The sequence below is a fragment of the Rhinopithecus bieti genome, unplaced genomic scaffold, assembly GCF_001698545.2.
Source record: "Rhinopithecus bieti isolate Rb0 unplaced genomic scaffold, ASM169854v2 scaffold_15834, whole genome shotgun sequence".
Classification (NCBI taxonomy): domain Eukaryota; kingdom Metazoa; phylum Chordata; class Mammalia; order Primates; family Cercopithecidae; genus Rhinopithecus; species Rhinopithecus bieti.
The window spans coordinates 1,413,116-1,428,351 of record NW_016808980.1 but is presented as its reverse complement, the minus strand read 5'-3'; the positions used below and the strand labels follow the sequence as shown (position 1 = coordinate 1,428,351).

Sequence of the window (15,236 nt, the reverse complement as noted above, 5' to 3'; positions counted from 1 at the left end):
GTTAGTAGAGCTAATAAGAGCAGGTGGGGACCTTTATTTCTGGCACAGCACAAGGGACAATAAACTCAGGTGACCACCCATAAATAGTACCTTCTCCCTGCGTCCAAAGGGGAAAGGAGACATGAATGGGGATAAGTGGTCTGGGGCTTTTTGTTCTAAAGGATTCTAAAGAGAGATGTCTTTGAAAACTAGCCACCATCTGGAATACTGTTTCTCATTATGGAGGCTTAGTACAAATAAAGATACTTGGATAATTTTTAAGTGGATCATAGAGATAAAAGACCTCAAAAATTATGTAATGGTATTGGTGAGTTACGTGAGTGGGTTCAAACAGCACTGGGTGACTCTGGGCAAACAACTCACCTCAGAGCCTTGGTTTTTTTAACTTGCTAAACGGTAGGTGACAAGAGGATTGTGGGAAGAGTCAATGAGCTGAGGTGTATACAGAGCCTCGTTCAGCAAGTGCCTGTAACTGTGGACTGCTGTCATCACCAGCAGCACCGTGAGCTGGGCAGCAGGTGACCTTCTACCTTGATTCATTCTTCCCCATAACCTTCACAGCAAATGACTGTTTCTACTGGAGGATAGGAGGAGGGGAGAAAGATATGAAGAGTGGGATTGGGAGTGAAAAAGCTGGAGAATTGTTTCCCTGGAAGAATTTTTTTTTTTTTTTTTTTTTTTTTTTTTGGGCTAGTCAAGTAAAGCACTGGGGATGGAGAAGGAACAAAGAAATCTGTAACTGGTTGTGATCATATAGTTGTAAACACTACTGTACTTGGACCAGCCCCTGGAAGAATATTTTAAATAGTTTTTTTTTCTCTGTAAAACTGATTCATAAAACCATTTAGATAAGGAACGTTAAAAAATGTAGCAAAGGAATATTAAAGACAAGATTATTCCCTAATTANTTTTTTTTTTTTTTTTTTTTTTTTTTTTGGGCTAGTCAAGTAAAGCACTGGGGATGGAGAAGGAACAAAGAAATCTGTAACTGGTTGTGATCATATAGTTGTAAACACTACTGTACTTGGACCAGCCCCTGGAAGAATATTTTAAATAGTTTTTTTTTCTCTGTAAAACTGATTCATAAAACCATTTAGATAAGGAACGTTAAAAAATGTAGCAAAGGAATATTAAAGACAAGATTATTCCCTAATTAGAGCAAGTACAGCAAAAACTAGAAACCCAGGGTATCCTGGCACCATGTGAAAGAGGTGAACGGTGATGGTTCTGTCGCGTTCTGATCAGCGGTCTGGAGGTTTCTGGCAGGACTTCACAGCAGAATCACCAAGGTTTTTTCTTTTTGTTTTTAAACATATATCAATGAGGTGCCTCAGCTGAGATGAGCTAAATCAAGAGTACCATGTGTTGGCGCCAATCATGTCACCTGATGACCTAGAAGCGCACTTCAGATGTTGGTGACAACCATCCCCACCACCGACAACATTTACTGAGCACTTATGTCTGCGTGAGGTACTGGGCACTGGGCTAAGCGGTTTATGTTGCTTCATCTTCACATACTCCTATGACAGAGAACAACCTGCCCAAAGACACTCAGCTCTAAGTGGCAGAGCTGACACACAAAACCAGGCAGGGAACCATCGTGGCAAGCCAAGAGGCACACGTTCTACACCAAGTCTAAGTCCATTTTTAGACCCTTCCAGGAATCTGGGCGCCACCTAAGTCAGATCAGGATGCACTGCTAACCCTTCTGGCAGAGAACAATGACAGCCATCACTCCCAGCCATGGGCACAGGACCTGCAGGAAGTGCTCACTGGAGGAATGACTGGATAATCTCCTGCATCCCTGGCAGAGCATACTACCATGGAGACATTGGCAGCTATGACCCCTCACTGCCTGACAATGTCTAAAGACTTGGAGGGGGGTCAAAAAAGCCTCTGTGGCCTAGAGGAGATGGCGCAGTTCACGTCCTGTACTCATTCCAGTTTTCCTTGCTTTATGCAAATCCTAACATGGTAAGTCATTTACTTTTCAGCCAGCAGCAGACTGACAGCCAGTCACTAAGAAGGCGGACAGGGCTGCCACAGGCCAGCAGGCACACTGACAATCCTAGGAAGAACTCACAGCAGGAAAGAGGGGGAAGAATGACGAGGCTGGCAGGGGTGGAGGCGGTGGGGACTCCAAGCAGAGCTGCCTTGCATATTCAGCGCAGGGGACAACAGTGCCCACCCCGAAGGCCTGTGTGGGGCTTCATTACAGCTGAACACAGTGCTTGTGCTCTAATGACACTGCTGCTGAGTCATCCAGAAAAGCTTTTATTATGCCTGCTACCCTCTGCTTCAGCTGGTAGGAAAATGATTCATCACAAAAACAGTCAAAGCTAAAAAAAAGTGCTTTGAACTTCACTGAATTTTCCAGAAACTGAAACCTCAGCCCTTCTATAATGGTGGAAAAATGAGCCATTACTATAAGTCTCTAATGCCTTTACTATAGGAAACAATCGAGTCATAAACCTCTGCTACATTGATTTATTATTATATTTATTATTATACCAAACCCCAAGGCGAAAGGAGTCTTGACTAAAAGGGCCTGCAGCAGAGGAAGAGCAAGACTGGTACCGGCCACGTGGATACTTACAGGGACTGACGTCTCTGTACCTATTTCGGTTTTTGTTCTTAGGAAGCTTGGCAACTCTACATGGGAAGTCACTGGCTTCGTGTCGGATATCCTACAAAAAAGAATAAAGACATTTAACTGACTGCCAGGCACTGAGGAAGACTCAGCAAAGAAACAGACATCAAAGAGAGCTGGACAGTATGGGAAACCCAAGGTGATAATTCAGAGGTATGTATCAGGTCATGGGGGAAAACCGAGGAGGAACGAGCACAGGCCTGGGGTGGAAGGCAGTGATGTGGGGCAGAAAGATGGAAAGACGAGGAAGAGGGCAGAGAGACAGACGGGAGGGACAATTCACTCTGGAACACTCTGCACAGCAAAGGCATGGGGGCTGGAGATCGCATCTCATGCCAGGAACAGTGAGTGGGCAGTAGGAGGTACGACAGACGGCTGGAGGACACGGTGGGTAGCCCAGATCGTGGAGAGCCTTGAATGCCAGGCCTGGGAGTTACAACTGCAATTTCTATAAAGCTACAATTATTAAAAATATATAAAATGTAGTTTTATGCCAACAAACTATCCAACCGCTTTCCTAGGAGGTGGTAAACAAATCCTATCACCCGTTTCAACAGAAGACTATGCCATGGCTCCTGATCACACCTAAAATTCCACTATAATCACATTAAACAATCTTTTATTTGTATTTGTTATATTATTAAAAAAATACACAAAACAACGTGAATGTACTTACTGCCACTAAACTGTGTACCTAAAAATGGCTAAAATGGAACACTTTATGTTTTATATATTTTAACCATAATTAAAAAAAAAAAGACACCGTCCCCCATGGTGGCAATAGGAAAGCAGACAACAGCAATAGAAATCTTGAAGCTGGAAATCAGGCTGATTAGTGGTTGGCAGTTGTGAGAAAGCAAAACTACAAGTGAACAGTAAGAAAGCCAGACTGCCCGAGATTTTCACTCCAGATTCCTCCAAAGGCTCTGGCTGTGCTCCCAGTCAGGAAGGAGGAGTGGGATTCCCTGCAGGGGACAAAGGTAGAACCATCTGGGAAGACCTGGATTGCCATCTCATTCCCCAAGCTCCTTCCAGGCTCCTCAGACTTCTGCAGAAATCTAAAGATATACTTTCTGGAAAAATGTAAACCAGGAGGTCTATGAACTGCAGCAAGACTGCTGGCACAGTGGAAGATGTGAGCGCTCCACCAAAAATGGGGTATGAGCGGCCATGCACAAGCCAAACACCAGGAACTCGAGTCCTTTTCCCCAAGAGACACACTGCTGACAGCTAGACCGTTCTCCTCCAAGTAGGAGGCAGAGGATCTCTAGATAATCTGACCAGGCAAAAGGCACAACCAAAAGATATCCTCAGAGTGCACAACTGGCAGCCTCCCTAGAGGCCCTGTGGCTAGCGCCGTGTTGACAGGCCCCTTACACCTGCTCAAGACTCTCACACTCCAATAAACCCTTACTCTCCACCACATGCAGATACCACTGATGACCAGATATAACAGGAAAGTCTCTAACAAAAAAACAAAAAACAAAAACCAGAAAAAAAAAAAAAAAAACCAACCCTCAGAGGAAACAAATTGCAGAGAATAGAAAGATTTAAATATATACTAATATACTCAGAAAGAAAAGTCATCTTGCATCTATGTATTAAGAACAGAATGTTATATAAAATAAAGATGTCTCTCGAAACTTAAAAACAAGATAGCGGGCCAGGCGCGGTGGCTCAAGCCTGTAATCCCAGCACTTTGGGAGGCCGAGACGGGTGGATCACGAGGTCAGGAGATCGAGACCATCCTGGCTAACACGGTGAAACCCCGTCTCTACTAAAAAATACAAAAAACTAGCTGGGCGAGGTGGCGGCACCTGTAGTCCCAGCTACTCGGGAGGCTGAGGCAGGAGAATGGCGTAAACCCGGGAGGCGGAGCTTGCAGTGAGCTGAGATCCGGCCACTGCACTCCAGCCTGGGCGACAGAGCGAGACTCCGTCTCAAAAAAACAAAAAAAACAAAAAACAAGATAGCAAAAATGACAAGCTCAATTGAAGAATCAAATATAAGTAGAAGAAATCCCCCTGCCCAAGAAAGTAAAGTCAAGAAAAAAAATAGAAAATTAGCAAACAAAAAATTACAAGGAAAGAAAACATCAAAAAGTAATTCAAGAAAACCCCCCCCGACCCATCCAGTACTCTGCATGACGATAAAAACAGACCCATTCTAAGGCACAGTAACTGCAATCCCAGAATTCTGCGGACAAAGAGAACGCTCTGTACGTTTCTGGGAAGAAAAAACAGTTCACTTTCAAAGGATGAGGTGATTAGCATGGCTTCAGACTTTGCAAGAACACTGAAAACTGGCCAGCAATGAAGCAATGCCTTCAAGATTCTAAGAACAACGATTTCCACCTGGAATTCTATACCTGGCCCAACAGACATGAAATGAGAAGGGGCAACAAAAACATTCCAAGGCGGGTGGGTGGCCTGAGGCAGGAGTTCGAGACCAGCCTGGCCAACACAGTGAAACCCCGTCTCTATTAAAAATACAAAAATTAGCTGGGCGTGGTGGCGGGCGCCTGTAATCCCAGCTACTCGGGAGGCTGAGGCAGGAGAATCACTTGAACCCAGGAGGCGGAGCTTGCAGTGAGCCGAGATGGTGCCACCGCACTCCAGCCTGGACAGCAAGAGCAAAACTACGTCTCAAAAAAAAAAAAAAAAAAAAAAATTCCCTGACCTGGAAGGTCTCAATACCTTTATCATCCATGCTCCCCTTTTCTCAGTCATCACTGGAGCATCTTTTCCACCTGAGTGATTAAATAAACTAAGAAAGAGAAAGATATAGGATACATGGGGGGTGGGGGAGAAAGACCCAAGAGTGAAGACAAAGGAAATTTCTGCAAAAACTGGAGGGAGAGACAGCACGGTGACAACTACATGACAGACACGGGAAGTGAGCAGGCTGGATTGAAGGAGTGGGACTCACAAGATAGCTGTGTGAACACGCTATCCCAACCATGCCATACCAACCATGACCTAACAAAACTACCAGAGGAAAATGAGAAGACCTGAAATTCAGGAAACCGGATATCCAATAGAGAAGAAAAGCAAAGGAAGTCTCAAGGTGACAGCTGTGAGTGGCAAGTTTTAATGGAGGTAAAAGCCATTGAGGTGACCACAGACCAACCACCCAGATACACGGAGAATGGAAATTTCAAGTGGGATGTCTCCAAGGAAAAACTTGAAACTGGAACCGCTCTGTCCAATACAGTAACCCCGAGCCACATGTGGCCTGTCTGAAAAGAGATGTTCTGTAAGTGTAAAATATGCACTGGATTTTGAAGACGTAGTAACAAAAGAAATTTAAAAAAGCAAAATATCTCAAGTATTTTAAATATTGACCATTTATTGAAATAACATTTTGAACAAACTGGGTTAAGTAAAAGATACTATTAATTTCATCTGCTTCTTTTGACCTTTTTTACCACGGCTACAAGAAAAGGGAAAATCATGTATATGGGTTGTAATATGCGTCTACTGGACAGTACTCCCTGATCTTATGGAAAATTGTTCTGTAAGAAGATATGGGAAGATTAGCAAAAGGTACAAAGAAAACTATGCAAATAAAAAAAAAAGGCAATTATCATGGGGTGTTGTGGCATGCATCTATAATCCCAGCTACTTGGGAAGCCGGGGCAGGAGGCTCACTTGAGCTGAGAAGTTTGAGATGAGTCTGGACAACATGGCAAAACCCCACCTCTACAAAAAATACAAAAATTAACCCAGCGTGGTGACAAGTATCTGTAATCTCAGCTGTGCAGGAGGCTGAGGTGGGAGGACTGCTTGAGCCCAGGAGTCCTGGGCTGCATGCGCTATGCCGATCGGGTGTTCACACTAAATTTGGCATCAATATGTTGACCCCCCAGGAATGAGGGATCTCCAGGTTGCCTAAGAAGGGGTGAACTGGCCCAGGTTGGAAATGGAGCAGGTGGAAATTCCTGTACTGATCAGCAGTGGGATCGTGCCCACAAAGAGCCATTGAACTCCAGACTGGGCAACATAGTAAGATCCCATCTATTTAAAAAACAAAATAGGAAAAAAAATTAAAAAGTCAATTATTAACAACAGAAATAATGTTTAAAAAAGAAATACAGTACAGTACAATACTATCTGTGACTATGTACAGAGGCAAATAATGTAAACAATGAGTACTGATTTAAGCAAAAGGTAAAACATTGGGAGAATGGGGGAGGTGAAGCAGAGGGGAGGAAAAGAAAGGGGATGGCTGTTTAAGAAAACTAAATCCTCCACCTTAATAATGGTCTCGATTAATACATCAAAAGATAAACATTTTGAGGTGGGCACAGTGGTATGTGCCTGTAGTCTCAGCTACCTGAGAGGCTGAGGCGGGAAGACCGCTTGAGCCCAGGAGTTCAAGGCTGCAGTGAGCTATGATGGTGCCACTGTACTCCAGCCTGGGCGACAGAGTTAAGACCCTGTCTCTGAAAAATAATAAAAAGAATGTATAAGTTTAAAAAAGATAAACATTTTGCTTAGAAATATGGAGATACAAACAAGCTGTAATCAATCAGCAGAACAAAGACTGGGAGTGGTGGCTGATGAGAAAGACCAGAGAAACGGTCTGAGGTGGGGGCAGCAAGCCACCAGATTTTGTTTTTCTCAAATGATGGGGTTTTGCTCTTGTTGTCCAGGCTATTAATTTCATCTGCTTCTTTTGACCTTTCTTACTATGGCTACAAGAAAAGGTAAAATCAAGTATGTAGATTATATTATATGTCTACTGGACAGCACTCGCTGATATTACGGAAAATTGTTCTGAAATAGTGCAACCTCGGCTCACTGCAACCTCTGCCTCCTGGGTTCAAGCAATTCTCCCGCCTCAGCCTTCCACGTAGCTGGGATTACAGGCATGCACCACCATGCCCGGCTAATTTTGTATTTTAGTAGAGACAGGGTTTTACCATGTAGGTCAGACTGGTCTCGAACTCCTAACTTCAGGTGATCCACATGCCTCGGCCTCCCAAGGTGCTGGGATTACAAGTGTGAGCCACCACACCCAGTCAAACCACTGGATATTATCATAAACCGATTATGGTACTATTTGACTCCTTGAGTCACGTGCATATTCAACTTAGATTTTAAAAAATGTCCACATTCTGCTGTTCTGCTTATTTATTTACAAAACTGTAAAATGGCAGGTAAGAGTTTTTGACTCATACTAGAGAGCAACTAATAACAGAATGATGGAGCTGGGAGTGGTGGCTCACGTCTGTAATCCCAGCACTTTGGGAGCCGAGGTCGGAGGATTGTTTGAGCCCAGGAGTTCAAGATCAGCCTTGGGCAAAAAAATGATACCTCGTCTCTACAACAAACTTAAAAAATTAGCCGGGTGTGGTGGCGCGCACCTGTGGTCCCATCTACACAAGGGGTTGAGGCAGGAGGATCACTTGAGCCCAGGAGATTGAAGCTACGGTGACCCATAAATGCATCACTGCACTCTAGCCTCCCTAACCTGGGCAACAGAGCGGGACTCTGTCTCAAAAACAAAAACAAACCCCACACGAAAAAACGACAGCATGACAACAGATTACAAACCTACCTAAAAGTAAATAAATTAATCCAATAGTAACACGTCCACTGCATCACTTACAGATGAGATTAAGCTTTCAGGGAAACGCCATACGGCAGAGAGAGAGAGAAAAAAAAAAACCTGAAAGAGTAAAAATCTAGGTCTTAAATTTGTTGTTCTACTTATCATTTGGAAGCATTCAGCAGTGAGTACAAATTCTGCCCTTGAAGTGAAAAACAATCTGGTCAGTCCAGCTGGTGTGACTGGATGAAGATGTAAGAAATATCTGATACAGATAAACCACTTGGCTAATGAATATTTACCCGGAGCAAATAAGGGCCAAAATGTCAATAACAGTTGCAACTGATTTTATTCAGCCAAAAGGATTATGCATATGTACTTTTTTTGGTGTGTGTGTGCATGCCTGAGAGAGAGAGAAATTTAAAAAAAAGAAGAGAGGGAAGAAGGAAAACATGGAGATGTCATTTAACAAAGACACTGGGAAAATAAAAGGTATCTACATAATACTTTTTAAAAAATAGATTTTAAAATTAAGGTATACTCAGAGTAAAATGCAAAGATCTTAAGTATGTACTTGAGTAAGTTTTTAAAACTGCCTTTGAGGTATATTTTACAAATAATAAAACATACCCACTTAAGTGTTCAGTGAGTTTTAAGCAATGTCTACAACCATTTAACTATCAATGCAACCAAGATACAAAACATTTCCATCACCCCAAAAAGTTCACTTGTGCTTCTGGTTTCAGTCAATTCAACCTTCTACTCCCACTCGACTACTGCCACCAAGGGCAACCACAGTCTGCTTTGTATTGTTCACATTTTTTTCCATACCATCTAACTTACTGCATTTACTAGCACACAGTTTGCATAATACTTTGAATTCTCTGTTTTTCTTCCTGATACTGTTAATTTATATGTCTTCTCTTTTTTCTTTGCCAGTTTAGCTAGAAATTTATCAATTTTATTGATCTTTACAAAGAACCAGCTTTTCAATTTAATCGATTTTCTTTGCTCTTTGTTTTATACTTCACTAACTTCTACTCTTATTTCCTTTCTTCTTCTTACTTTGGATTTAATTTGTTCTTTCTCTAATTTCTTACAGACAGCATGTAGTTGGGTCATGCTTTTTCAATCTAATCTGACAGTCTTCATCCTTTAATTCAGGTCTTTAGAATATTTACATTTAATATAACTATTGGCATGGCTAGATTTAAATCTGCCATGTTGCTAGTTTAGTTGCTTTCTATTTGACTCATTTGATCTTTGTTTCTTTTTTCCTCTATCTTTGCCTTCCTTTGAATGTTTTCCTTTTTTTTTGCATCTATCTTATCTCCACCATTGGCACATTAGCCATATCTCTTTATTTTCACCTTTTAGTGGTTCCATCTGGTTTACAATATGCATTTAATTCATAATGGTCTACTTTCAAATAATAGTGCATTTTACCAAAAATATGACAACAGCAGTTGTCCACTTACCCTTTATGCTATTATCATACATCTTTACTTCTATATGTTATAAATATATTACTTTTGCTTTAAATAAATTTTAAAATGATAAAAATATATTTCATATTTATATATATCACTTTTAGCAGTCCTCATTCTTTTAGATATATCCAAATTTCCATCTTTTATTATTTCTCTCTTCTTCGCTTCCAAAGGGCTTCCTTTTTTTTTTTTAATGCTAGTTCTTTGCTGGCAAACAAAATATTCTGCTTTTATTTTTTTTTCCCCAAATAAGTTCTTTATCCCCCACTGCCTTTTTTTTTTTTTTTTTTTTTTTTTTTTTTTTTTTTTTGGAGAGATGTGGTCTTGCTGTTGCCTAGGCTGGAGTGCAGTGGCGGTCCTAGCTCACTCCAGCCTTGAACTACTGGGCTCAGGCAATCCTCCCTCCTTAGCCTCCAGGCTAGCTAGAATTACAGGTGTGGACCAGCACATGCGGCCAATTTATTTCATTTTATTTTTTGTAGAGACAGGGTCTGGCTATGTTGCCCAAACAGATCTCAAGCGATCCTCCTGACTCAGGCTCCCAAAGTGCTGGGATTGCAGGCATGAGACACTGTGCCAGGTCTACTTTGGTTTTTTTTATTTTGCTGAAGGTTTGTTGAAATGCTTGAATCTGCAGGCTTATAGTTTTCATTAACCTGGAAAAAATTTGAACATTATTCCTTCAAGTATTTTGGGGGCAGACTTGTTTAATATTGTTCCATATGTCACTGAGGATCACCCCAATCCACATTTTTTTCCCTCTCTGTACTTCACTTGGGTATATTCTCATATAGATGTTCACTGTTTGTTTTTCTTCTGCAGTGCCTAAACTGCTACTAATCCTATCCAGTTAAAGTTTCATTTCAGATACTGTATTTTTCTTCTTTAGAAATGGTATTTGGTTCTTTTTCTTCCATTATCCTCATTATGTTGTTTTTCTTTAAATCTACTAAGTTATTTATAACAGCTGTCTTAATGTCTTTATCTGCTAATTTATCATCTGTCATTTCTGGGCTTGTTTCTATGTCTGATTTTTCTTCTAGCTAAGCATCACATTGTTTGCTTATTATTATTACTTCTTGTGTATCTGATGGTTTTTGGTTGAATGTTTCTACCAAATATCCTACATATTATGGAGGTCTGCCTCTCTCCATTCTGGCCAATGCAAACTTGAATGAGTGCTGGGAATTATCCATTCCCCAACAGTTGTTGTTTATCCAAGCTCATGAAGATACACCCTAGCAAGTGTATACTGTATCCAGCCAGACTCAAGGTGATCCCTTTGCAGATTTCTAGAGTTCTTTCCATCACAGACTGCTCATCCTTAGTACCCTGCTCTGCAAATCCTAGCCATTTCAGCCTCCTTTGAACCCCAATCTGCATCCTAAACTCAGCAAGATCGCCAGGCAGAAAGTTCATCCTAGGGCTCATCCCTTTCCAGTCTACTAAGGTAATGCTTTTATTATCACTCTACAGTTTTCATATTAGTCACCAGATAAAAATTAGATATCAGAGTGTCAACATTTATTCAACAAGTATAAAGGGCCTACTGTGTGTCAGGCACTGTTTTGAATATTGGAGCTACAGCAAAGAACCAAACATAAAAAGTCCTTCCTTTATAGAATGTACCTTCTATGAGAGACAGAGAGAGACAGAGAGACAAAACATATGTCAGCTGATAAATACTAAACTGAAAAATCAAGTAGAGGAAATAAAAGGAGAAATTTGCGTAGCTTTTTTTTTTTTTAATAATAAGTAGGATGGTCACAAAAGACCTTCCAGTAAAAGTGACACTGTAACAGAGATCTGACAAAGGTGAGGGAGTGAGCCATGGGAATGTTTGGGGGGGAAGATTTCAGGTAGGAGGATGCTTGGCATGTCTGAGGAAGAGAAGAAAGCCATTGTGGTGGGAGTGAGGGGCAAAGTGGTGGAGATGAAGCTGCAGGTCAGGGAGAGCATGCTGGATCCCAGAACAGGTATATTAGTACTATACCTGGCTAGTTTAAAAAAAAAATTTTTTTTTTGGTAGAGATGAGGTCTCATTATATTACCCAGTTTGAGGCGGGTCTCAAACTCCAGGGCTCAAACAATTCTCCAGTCTCAGCCTCCCAAAGTGCTGAGATTATAGGCATGAGCCACTGCACCTGGCCGAGGATTTCTGCTCACAGCAGTAAGTGGATCCCTTCTGGCTGCTACATGCAGATAGGATTGCAGGGATCAAAGGTGTAAGGAAGGATACAGTCAGGAAGCTAAGGTAACAATGCAGCAAAGGATGCTGGTGGCTGAAACCACAGTGACAGTAACAGAAGAGGTGAGAAGGGGTCAGTTTCTGGATAATTTATTAGAAATCACAGTTTCTGATGAATCCCTCATCTTTCCCTATTTTAGAATGGTACATGGAAAACATACACATACTCTGAGTACAAGTCTTTATATTTCATTTTGTAAGATAAAATGCCAGGCTTAGAGTCTTAAAATTGAGGGGTGATAGGACCTATACAATAAAAGGCAACTATAACATTAGTGGTTTGGAAGAAAGTAACTACCGTACCATAACAGCAAAACAAGATTCCTGTATTCTACAACTGTATCACAGGTAAGCTAACTTTCCAAGAGCTATAGAAAAAGCAGATTCATGACTAATGAACACATTTAACTAGCCTTCCACTGCAAGCACAAAGTGTCCCTAGAAGATCTTTTATTATGCTAACCAAAGATTAAATAAATACTTCTAATCTACTGAATGTGTAAAATTTCCACAGAGAAAACAAAATAAAATAAAAGCCTTTAAAACTGGTAAGATGACTGCTGGGTAAACTGATGCGCCAAACCAAAAGGGAATAATAAACTTGCCATGAAACAGATTCCCAGAAGAGTCCCCTAAACAAAAACAATCAAGATGTCAGGAATCATTCAGTGTCTGCCTCAGCATCTCAGGGCTGGATCACACTAAATCAGAAATTTTACCAATGGGAAATGGTATCAACAGGTAACAAACAGATTCTTTACAGATCCCTCCTTCCCTTAGTCCATACCTCAGCGTTTTTTTAACAGCCTCCTTGCTCCTAGTCTAGATTTCAGAAATGTGATAGAATAAAACACCACACATCATAGATGTCAAATGTGTATGGCTCTCTCAGAGTGCAAGCCTGATCATGTGCTCCTGAAGCAGGCTTGGGTGTGCCCAAAGCTTACAGGTAAATGGTTTCCATTTCACTGTATCACTTTACATAGGCATCAGGCACCCAAAATGATCTGAATCATTTCTGTGGTAAACCATTGTCATGAGAGAAAAAAGCAAGTCCTTCCAAAGTTATGATTTAGCTAGGCTAGGAAGATTCACAAACACTTGATCAAGTTTAAACAAAGCATCTGCTGAGTTGGAGATTTTAAAAGGGTGAAGGAAGTGAGCAGGGCAGAAACCTTCCTCACCTGAATAGTTTCTACAGCTCTTCCTCATTTCCCATCCTCCCCCACTCATTTAAGAAGATAACCGATGATCTCCCAATGAACACAAAGGGGTAACATAAAGCTCTGGTAACAGAATGAATTAGAGCCTGGAGTTAATTAATTTTTATATTTATTCAGGAAAGCTCAATCAATATCCATTATTCAAACACCTCCCAAATTCAATTAGGCAAAAAGTCAAACTTGGGTGAAAAGCTGACAATGTTTGGTTAGAGATTTCTATTTCTCCTGAAAACACACAAGCATAAAAGCCAGTTTAGCCTTGCGGAAATATTTCCATGTTTATATTAAGCACTTCATCAAGCGAAACATCCCAATCTGGGTTTAACACCCTTCTCCTCGGTCCACAACTGGGTGAATGTCTCTTCGAGGCTCCACGGTAAAATGCATTACTCATTTTAAAGCTATCTGCTAAGTGAAGAAGTAGAGACAGCAACCCATTAGCAGCCAGGAGTCTGAGAAGAAGTGCTTTGGACTCTCACCTTAGCGTCCCCTCCTAACATAGGCCCAGGCCCAAAGTAGGCACTCAACATAATTCTGTTAACGGAATTAATGGATGCTTCTAAAGGTTCCCAAAGCTTAGTGTCCTTAACACTATACCAACACTCTTTACAGAACGGAACAGAAGTGCTCCTGAAAGGGAGTATGTATAAGCAAATATCTGATCCAATCCTATTTTCTCAATTACTTGTTACAAAATGGAAGTTACTGAAATTACATTTTATTTATTTATTTATTTATTTGCAGTTGAACCACACAGGCTTCTGACCAAACAGTGCCAAAATAGTTACTAAAACATGGATTCAAAGCATAAAGAGTAATTTTTGACAGTGATCTCTGTTTTAAAAGTCTAAAGGAAGAAAAAATTCCAAGGGTACCTTTTACTCACTGGAACTTCAGGGACGACAAAGTCCCTTAGCACCCATCATATCTTCTAAGCTCTCCTGGAACCTCCATTCTACAAATGGTTGTCTAATTTGATTGTTCGAGCTGTTACCTGGTTCTTTAGGGAAGCTACTGGCTCTCAGAAATGTACAGACAGAGCTAGAAGTATAGTAAAGGCAATGATTTAAAATGCAGTAAGTGAACACACGGTGTACATTTCCTGGAACTCTTGCAGTAGTTGCTGAATAGGGAGATATATATAGAAGGGGGGTGGGGTGGCTAGCATAAAATTTTAGAAACCAGATCTTCAAAGTAATGCATCTTGAACAAATTTTGTCAATCACAAATCTCATTATAAATGAGAAAACTTCTGTGTAACAAAGTATACTCTGAGGAATACACAAATCATCAGAGGTTTAATGTCTTCCAAGTCAAAAGCAAAGCTATATCCTTCATATATGAAAGTTAATGAAACAATATATATGTACTACAAAAACGTTAGGAAAATATTTTTATATTTACATATACATTCATATAAGCAATATGAAACAAGTCATATACTTAATATTAAATGCTAAGATAAACTACACTGTTTAATAATGAAGAAAAAGCTTAAAATTAAGCTAATCAGTACCAAGTGTGTTTTGGTTTAAATTTCAAAATGACTATGTACTGAATAAGAACACATACTAAAAAGCAAACCAGAATCTTATGTGATAGTTCAATGAGAGACAGGGGTTGAGGGGAGGAAGGAGCAAAACTGGTCAGCATTGAAAAGGCAGCAGGGTACCAAGTAACTGTCCCTGCCACAGCTGAAGGAAGCATTGGGTCTGCTTGTACAGTGGTCCGGGGCAAGGTTAATAGATAATGGAGCTATAAATCACTAACAGAACAATTACGTGCACTTGGAAAACTACGTGGAAAAAACAATCAACTGCTTTACAAAATTCCCACAAATCAAGAGATAAGGGCAGGAATGGGAGTATGAAAAAATGCTTCGTCAAACTGGCATGGAGACCTCCTGGTGGAGATGGTGGGGCTCGTTCCAGGCTCTGATGTACACCCACTGCTCCAAACATAAAACAATGGTCAATTAAATTTAGAGAAAACCATAAAGGCACAGCTAGGCTCGAAAACAGCATGAGAATGAAAACAAAACAAAAGGCTCCCAACTCAAAATGACCTACAAG

The 15,236-nt window shown here is 40.8% G+C and overlaps 1 protein-coding gene across 1 annotated transcript in view; it reads right to left on the bottom strand.

Moving 5' to 3' along the window:
- The window catches only part of PTPN1 (protein tyrosine phosphatase non-receptor type 1), a 77,063-nt gene that overhangs the window by 20,669 nt on the left and 41,158 nt on the right, over positions 1–15,236 (bottom strand). Inside the window, exon 2 of the mRNA XM_017888143.1 lies at positions 2,597–2,687. Within this exon, the coding sequence (XP_017743632.1) occupies positions 2,597–2,687 (91 nt within the window). The remainder of the gene's footprint in view (positions 1–2,596; positions 2,688–15,236) is intronic.